Below are 9,365 nucleotides of genomic sequence, written 5' to 3'. Positions count from 1 at the left end.
CAGCTTCCAGGACAAATAATTGGAGCTGGTGAGCTTGAGAGGAGCCTGTGCCGTGACATTGATGGTCACCAGGTTGGGCAGACTGGTGTGAAAGTGGCTGGTGTTGTTTTGATCAGTCATGATGAGAAGGATGATGGAAGAAAAAAAAAATAAAGATGCTCTAATACCATTTAAGACGTTGGAATGCCTTTGAATTACTTAATCTTTATTAACTCAATGATGATTTATATATAGCCATGGAGAGTGCAACAAGAACGCATGATAAGCTCTCCTAACAACCTGATGACAGAGGATTAATTCAAATTCAAACTGTAGAGTCTTAACAACATAAGTATTCCTGAAGATCAGCACAGAATCCTAACTATATAACATCAAAATTCCTGAAGACCAGCACTGTGAATGTTGCTTGCTGACATGGTGTAGGTGAGGCTGGTGGCTGAGAAGGAACTATTGTTGCTATGATAAGAGATGGATCCTTAGAGGGATATTAGCTCTCCTCTTGGTTTAAATCTTCTGATTAATCTATGCAAACTAACAAACTTTGTACCCTTTCATCAGGCTATCAAAGGTCGACTGAATCAGGGGTTTTGGACGTTCAATGCAACAGATCACAAGCGACAATCTAAAAGGAACCATGCTAAGGACATAATATAACTTCAGGTATACTAGAGGAGTGTCTCCTTTTGTCTTAGTTAAGGCATGACAGTGCATTTAGTGGCTCTATAAAAGGGTCTCCAACCAGCTTTTTCATGGGAGAAATGAAGGAGAAAATGAACAGTGGTGCCAAAACGGCACAATTTTGTCCATTTTAATTCATTCCTTTTTTATTTGTGATGTAGTCCTTAATCTTTCAATTTTGTTGAATTCAGCTAATTTAGGTTAATTTCTAAAAATTCCTTTCGATTAAGTCCCTACTCATGTTAGTGTCGACCCTCAATTATCAATGCCTTCTACAATATGGCCCTTGGTCTCAAACTTTTTTAATTTGGTCCTTAATTAAGCGTCAAACTTCTAATTTCTTCAATTCCACCCCCATTTGCAACTTGAATTGGATCTTCAAATTCACATGCTTTTTGCAAAATGATCCTTGGTCTCAAATTTGATTTTCCTGCAATTTTATCCCCGATTTCACCTAAATAATTTGGAAAAATTCAATCTGGTCCTTTAAAATTTCAATCTTCTCAATTAAGTTCAAATTAAGCTTTCAAACTTATTTTTTCACCAATTAAGTCCCTAATAAAAATTAATTTGACCTATTAGAAGCCCATTTAAGTCCTCGCACTTAATTAATTTTTTTAGTTTGACCTAAATTAATTCTTAAACTTAATTAAACCTTTAATTAAGCCTGTGATTAAAAATTAATTTTTATATAAATTCGTCTGATAATCATTTAATTTAATCTTGATTTTTGCATTGTCTTTCAATCTTGGGTACAATTGAATTCCTAATATTGTTCAGAATCTCAGTTTGGTTTCTTAATGTGTTTAAAACCTTTATCAGTTTATTCTTACCAAGTTGTTAGTCTTTCATTTTGTTGTTTTATTTCACTTTTTGTTTTTAATTTTTTTTTTAAAAATAATTTTAGGGGAAACCTAAAATTGGGTTATGACATATATGATGAGTTCTAATTTGAGCGAAAGTTCAAGTGAGCATTAGTGGACATGAGTCACACTTGCCACCTGAATCTCTTAATCTAATCCTAAAGAGGGATAAGCTCAAGTCCAGAGCTTTTATTGATTTTTATGAAGTGTGTGAAAACTTTAAAAAATAAAATTCATGCACATTCAAACTAACATATTAAAGTTAATGGATAAATAAAATTAACATATAAAATTAAATAACATAAATGAAATAAAAATAAACGATCAATAATAAATGGCAATAAAGACATTAAAAGAGAAAACACATATACATAAGCTTGACCCTAGTCCCTAGTGAAGTCATCATGTTGTTACACTTAGCACAATGTTTGGACTTTCAAAATAAAAGGGAAATTGGAAAAAAGAAAGAAAGAGGAGTTGCCACCTAGTAATTAAAGGAAACTAAGAATCCTAAAATAAACATAGATTCTAAAGATTCAGATAAGAGGTTGATTATATTTAAGGGAAGATAGACATCACATTTACCATATCTTTTCAAACAAAATGTTACCCTTGCTATATGCTTTCTCTTAAATTATATGCATTTAACTGTCTAAATTATTTTTTGATCTTATTTGCAATTTATTTCTAATGTCTTTTGTGAAAAATTCAACACCTATTCCTAAAAATACGAGACAATTAGACCATTTATAAAAAAATGATGTTCATACCTAAATATAGAAGACTCATTGACCATGCTATTCATAATATTAGATGTTTATCCATAAAAATAGGAGACTTTTCAATTAGAACATTCAAAAAAATAAATTTGATGCTTGTCCCTGAAAGTAGAAGACTTGTCGATTAGGCCATTTAAAAAAATTTGATGTCCATCCTTAAAAATTAGAGACTCGTCGATTAGGCCATTCACAAAATATTTGACGCTCGTTCCTAAAATAAAAGACTTGTCGATTAGATCATTAATGAAATTCGACGTTCATTCCTAAGAATAAAGGACTTATTAATTAAACCATTCAAAGAATTTGATGTTCATCTCTAAAAATAGAAGACTCGTTGATTAGACAATTTATAAAAAAATGATGTTTATCCCTAAAAATAAGAGACTTGTAGACATAATTTTTATTCTTGTTTGAGAAATAAATATTTACACATTCATGCACACACAAAAAAATAAAAGCACAATTTTATGAAAATAATGTTGTAGAGCTTAATAGTCTTCATTAAACCTTGTAGATAGGGATTAATACTCTCATCTTCTTTTTTTAGTGATGACAAACAATGTTATAGAGCTTTTCTTCATCAAAATGCTCATGCTAAAATGATCTATGGATCATCAAAACCAAGGATAAAATTAGGGTTCAAGTTACGGTATCAAGTTTGGGCCATCTCCTAGAAGTTTATTGGTATAATTTTACATATAACATCAAAGTTTTACAATATTAGCTAAGCTATTATGAAAATTTTGCAAGTTTTATCTAAGGTTAGTCAAACTATTATAACAATCTATGTTCATTTTAATGAAGATGAAGTACTTCTGAAAATGAGTATTTTGATAGTGAAGAGACCTTTAGCTGATAGAGGTCATATAAATATACCTTTTAGGTTCATACCACTACAAATCTAACTTTCACACAAGCCCACTTTCTAGTTTCTATTAGAAGTACTCAATAAAGCCTTTGATGAAGAATGATGGTGGCTCATCTTATGGTTATGGCTGCATGCTATTTTATCCTCAACCTTTCCTTTGTTGCATCTTGAATATATACTTGGAGAATGCCCCTCATAGCAACACGAGCTATATTAATGCCCCTCTCCAAGTTTTTGCTATGTTATTTTGCCCTTACTTCTCCTTGAAAAGGAGTTGTCTACATATGTTAAAAGGTAGATGTGGCGATGCTAACAAAGGCACCATCTACTGTGGAGATGTAAGGCCTTTAACTACTCATGTGTGCTACTCTTGTGTGGCCAAAACTAGCATTTTTAGTAGCTGAGTTAGATTTTAGAGATCTTGGTACATTGGTGGAGCTAGAATTGGTAGTTAGAAGGGTTGTGACTCTTCCAAGCCTAGGAATTTATTGGTTGTCAACCATGGAAAGAAACAAAAAAAAAATGTGGAAATACGAGAATGAATGAAACTAGTTTTTTTTCTTAAAGTTAATTTCTCATAAACGAAACCATTAATGAGGTTTTTGAAAACCTCCAAAATATTATGATCTTTCTAAGGCTATTGTGAATTGAAAGGCGTAGGAGGCCAGGCTTGAATAATTGAAACTCCTACAAAGCAAGTCCTAAAAGATTTGCACCATCTGATTTCTAAGTCAGTTTATGTAGAATAGGAGAGCCTTGTGAGGTTGAGTATGTGTACGTTTAGTTGTGGAGTATTTAGGTTTGAGAAAGATGAAGAAGATGAAGTTTTTTTTCCCTCTGGAAGATGATCCTTTTACCTTGGATTCTAGGCTATTCATATAACCTTGAACCCACGTAGGTGTGTCCATGCAATGGTAAGATGACGAAGGTGCTTGTCACCTATAATATTAGATTACATGGGAACGAAGGCCTAAAATGGCAAGGGTCACTACAAAAGCAATCCCAGTTTTGGCTTGAATAATTGAAAAAAAAAAAGTTCACAGCCGGAAAAACCCAATAGACTGAATTCATTCATTTACATGTGTGGAAAGAATGGATTAACATGAAATCAATACTCCCTCAAATCAAATCAAATGTAGTTCATAACAAAAGGAAAAATAAAGTAAATGGGAAACGTCCAGCTGGTAAAGACGAAGCAAGAACAGTTTCATTAGCCTGTGATTTGTCTTTATTTAGGCCCACCATGCTTCGTCATTCAGGAAATTTGGTGTCCACTGGCATGCATTGAATGGGAATTTGGTGGGATTTTGAAAATTTTGAAATGAAAGGGCGGCAACCTGGGGGACTCCACCCCATGAAAACTGGCAGGAGTAGATGGGTTGAGGGATTTATGTATTATTGCTTCTCTCACACTTTTCTCTTTGTCTCCATTTCCTAATCCCTTCTCTCTCTATCTCTCCCTCTAAAGGCAAAGAAAATAGAGGCCCAGAAAAACCCTTTTCAATTAGTCAAAAGGATTTGTTAAAATCAAGGCCACATCCATCGCTCCATTCTTATCATCTTTCTCTTGCTTTTTTCTTTTTCTTTTCTTGCAGTCAGTCAGTCCAAGATCTTGAATTCTTCCCACCAAGGTCAGTGAACTGCTATGTCCCTTTTAACGTGCATCTTCTTCTTTATATATATATATATATATATATATATATATATATATATATATATATATATATATATTTATTCTCTGTAAGAGATGCTTGCAACGATACCTTGAATTCATGGATGAACTTACATGATTTATTGATGTTATTCAAAGCATGATTTCGAGATAATTTACGGTTTCCGATTTCTGTTTTATCTGAATTTTAAAACAGGAATTTGTTTTTTTTTTTTTTTTAATTTTTTTTAGAAAAGGTTAAAACCGACAACCCTATAACAACTTCTGGACTGAACTTAGTGGCAAGGCTTTGCCGCATGTTTTCTTGCTGTCTTAAGAGTAGTTTTTTTGACATCACTGTTTGAGTTTGATGGCCAAGAAACACCTGAAGGGCCTATTTCATTTGTTTTAGAAAGATCAGTACCAGTAGGTGGAGGGTGTGTTTCGCAAATTGTAGTTCAGGTACTCTGTTTCTTGTTAGTAAGATTACAGATCAGCCCGCTTTTGACCTGGTTAGTGTTATGTCCAGCCAGTCTAGGATGAGCTTTGAAAGTGATAAAGCACTGGTTGGAGTGGAAAGTAATGGTAGAGAGAAATGGAAGACCTAATTGTTTGCCCATTTAGTAAAAATGAAAAACAACTTGGAACTTCTTGTTGTAGTTCAATTGATCTTCCACAGCATGTTTGGTTTTTCTTCTTGTTTCCAACTCTGAAAAATAACATAAACCTAATTTACTCTGGAGTTTGAATTATTATTCTTTTAATTAGTTTGAAGTTCAATTCTTTTTATTGGTCTGATTGTATCTATGTTTTTTCTTAATTTGATTCGCAACTTCTTTTTCTTCCCAATCGTAACTGTTTTTTTAGCTCTCCCGTGCTAACAATTTAAGTGGCCGATTCAGAACCATCAATCCTATCAACTTTTTTTTAGAACTTGCAAGAGATTCGGCATTTCTGTGAGTGCAACTGCATTACATAAATCACAATGGAGCCCTATATTGAAGTGCACTAACCTGTTTCAATTGCTTATGAGCCTATTATGTTCCTTGATCATCCGATATGTTCTTGATTCACACTAGTTGACTTCCAATACTCATTTGCTTGGATGAAATTGAACAAGGTTTTGTTTAATTTATTGGGGGATTTTAATGGTAAAGATGTTGATGGCAGAGATGGAGCGGAGTGTCAAACAAATGCTGAAACTGATTGAAGAAGATGGTGTATCTCTTGCAAAGAAGGCTGAAATGTGTAGACAGACCAGGCCAGATTTGATTTCAAAAATTAAGGAATTCAACAGCATGCAACAATCATTGGCTGAGTGCTATGAGTACGTGACAGCTGAATTATCCAATAGCATACCATCAGAGTTCGATGTGCAGGGTGTTGACAATTCTGAATCAGGCCATGGTCATGACCCTCCTCTGCTGACTCCCGATCAGAAGCTGGGTTTTCACAAGGCTAGTAATCGAGCCCCTTCTGTCAGCTCCCATGGTGCTAGCTCTGATCTTTCATTAAAGGAAGGATCTGAATCATTCTCATTTTCATCATCAGATTCTGAATCAGAATCTTTCAATTCTTCTGGGAATGCCTACTATAGCCTCCCAGTGAACACTGATCGTAGTGAATTGCACAAGAAGATTATTGTTATGGGGACTGATCTCTCGAGTATGGAAGAGAAGCTCCGGATGCATGAAGAAGAGAATAGAGATAGCATGCTGAACGGAGAGGAAAATAGAAATTATGAAGAACTACTGAGTAGAATAATCGGCTATGAAGAAGAGCTGAGGCTTACGAAGGTAAAACTCCAGCTATCAGAAGATGACGTTACCAGGTTGAAAATCGAGCTTGAGAAGAGTGTGTTTTTTAGGGATCTTTCAGGGACTTTGCAAGCTCAGCTTGAATTGGCACTTAAAGACATCCAAATGAGGGAGGATGATCTTCAAGTGGAAAGAAAAAGGGTATTGGAGCTGCAAAAGAAAGTAGCTGAAGGTTCAGAAGAATTGCAAGGCCAGCTTAAGGTGGCTGAAGAAGAAATAACAATGCTGAATGCCAAACTCAATACAGAGAACAGGCGCGTTCTAGACTTGCAGGAGAGGATCACATGCTACAAAAGTGATCTATCTGATCATGATCATGAAATCAAGGCATTAAAAGATGCACAGGAAAATCTCTCTGTGGAGAAGGCACACATGCAATCTGAGATACTTGACCTGTCCGAGAAACAGGACATGTTGGAGGTAAAACTGAGAGAATGGGATTTACAAGGAAAATTCATGGAGGATAAATTGAGGCAATGTGAGGCTGAGAAAATGCAAATGAAAATTTTGCATGATGCCCAGGAGATTGCTTTGCAAGGGGAGATCAGTCAGTTGAAGGTGGAACTAATTGACAGAGGTGAGCATGTGGAAGTTCTGAACAAAAACTTTGACAGCCTCAAGTCTAAATACGATATGCTTATGGCCGAGAAAGATGGGATGAGTGCTAAAGTAAACACACTCATTGCAGATGTGAATTCCCGAGACAATCAAATAAGGCAAATGGAGGGGCATCTGCAACAGTTGCATACTGAACATGAAAAATTGATTGCTGGGTCTCAAAGTTCACGGAAGCTAGTGGACGAGTTAAGATTGAAAGTAGTGGAGCTGGAGAAGGAGGTGGACGGGCAGAGAGTTGAGCTTTCAGCTGTGGCTGAGGAGAAAAGGGCGGCAATTCGACAACTATGCTTCTCTCTGGAGCATTATAGAAGTGGGTATAAAGAACTTCGTGAAGCATTTCTTGGGCACAAACGGCATTCAGTCATGGCTTCATAATCCTATTACTGGTCCAGTACTGTTTTCATTGCTCAACTATGTTATGCATTACCCCCTTGTGGTCTTGCACTTGTTCATGTAAACTTTATTACCTGTTCTTAAACTCTCGCTTGAAAGCTTTGGACATCATATTTTTGGTATTTTGGCCCATGATTGATCTTATTTTGATGGTTATGGAGAGTGCTCAGACAACATTGAAATCGATAATGCGGATTCGATTCTGGACAACATTGGACCTGTGGCAGGACATGAGCAAGTTTATGCTTAGTTCTTGTTCTAAAATATATTTGCTGAAGTACCACCAAATGTTCGTGATCATAATCAGGATCATGACCATTAAAGGTTTGCAATGGTGCAAACTGTGAAGCAAGGGAAACTGATTCATAATCATTCAAGTGTATTACTAATTTATATCACATTAATATTTATGCATGCATTTAAAAAAAAAAACTAAAGGAGAATAAGATTTTACTATAGCTCAAGACTCAGTTTCCTACTAAGTAGAAAAGTGTAATTACGATATCACTTTGAAACAAAAAAAATTTTGAACTAGATATTAAGGGTAGAATGATCTTTTTATTATGATACAATTGTTTTTTTTTTTTTAAATTGTATGGAGTTAGATTGATAATTATGTTTTATTTTATATAGTAAAATTACTAATTTATATCTAGAATAAAATAATTTAATACCTACTATTTAGGGATATTTTTGTATTTTTATTTTTTTAGAATAATATAATTACTTTCATGCTCTTAAGACAAAACCAACAAAACTCACCCATGGGCTTTTTTGTCATTTTATATTGTTTTTGCTGTAAATTTCAAGGGTACTTGGGGGCATCGATGTAAATTATATTTATTAAATATAATTAAAAAAATAAGTTGGCGTGTGTTAAGCACATGTAAGCGTGTGGATGACCCCCACATTGTCCGGGCAATGCATGGTGGGCCATTTGATGACCAAATATCACCTTTAGAGGTGACTTTTTAAAGGGTCCTAGCGCCTCTAACTTGATAAGACAATACATGTTCCAAGATTCATAGCGGTTTAACGCTGACGATCATTTCTTTTCTCCTTTCTTCTCTTTTTCTCTACCTAGATTTTCACACAAATCCTTTAAAAATTTAAGAACAACACTTTAATTTGTTGGTTCTTTAAATTTTGTCTCTTTTCTTTTTATTATGAGGTTTGTTTTTTTATTTTAAATAATTTATAGAATTTGGTCCTTATTCTTTTGATTACAATTTTTTTTTTTAAAATCAGTTTTTAAATTGATTTTGTTTTACGATTTCACACTCCTTTGCTTTTCTTATCAAATTTAATCCATTTCTTTTGATTGCCAATTTTTTTTTTATTTTAAGTCATAAATGATTTTATTTTAAGATTTTCACCCTCCTTTGTTTTTCCCCTATCAAATTTATTTCTTATTATTTTTATTGCTATAATTTTGAGTTTTTTAATTAATATTTTTAAATGGACTCATAATAAACTTATTGATTGGATTCAAATCCAGAATTTTACGGGTTGCGAGTTTTTAAAATTTGATCAGGTTTGAGATATTTGTCCAGGTTTACTTGATTTTTTACAAATGTTTTTCAATTTTTTCCCCTATGTTTTTTTTAAATCTTTAAAATTTTATCTTTATTTTTTTAATTGCTGTTTATTTTATTTGGCATAATTTTTTATTTTTTTTAAAATTGCATCCTCATTGAG

General features: G+C 33.9%; 1 protein-coding gene across 2 annotated transcripts; it reads left to right on the top strand.

Annotated features, from left to right (window-relative positions):
* Positions 1 to 4,529: 4,529 nt before the first annotated feature.
* LOC133668821 (protein NETWORKED 4A) lies at positions 4,530 to 7,789 on the top strand. Of its 2 annotated transcripts, none has more exons than XM_062088834.1 (2): positions 4,530 to 4,819; positions 6,010 to 7,789. In XM_062088834.1, the coding sequence occupies exon 2, from the start codon at positions 6,012 to 6,014 to the stop codon at positions 7,647 to 7,649; it is 1,638 nt and encodes a 545-aa protein (XP_061944818.1). In that variant the 5' UTR covers positions 4,530 to 4,819; positions 6,010 to 6,011; the 3' UTR covers positions 7,650 to 7,789. The 2 variants fall into 2 exon arrangements, with proteins under 2 accessions (XP_061944818.1, XP_061944819.1); XM_062088835.1 differs by lacking the exon at positions 4,530 to 4,819 and adding an exon at positions 4,984 to 5,301.
* Positions 7,790 to 9,365: the final 1,576 nt, after the last annotated feature.

The sequence above is a fragment of the Populus nigra genome, chromosome 11 (assembly GCF_951802175.1).
Source record: "Populus nigra chromosome 11, ddPopNigr1.1, whole genome shotgun sequence".
NCBI classification, from domain to species: Eukaryota; Viridiplantae; Streptophyta; class Magnoliopsida; order Malpighiales; family Salicaceae; genus Populus; species Populus nigra.
This window is presented reverse-complemented; position numbering and strand designations above follow the sequence as displayed.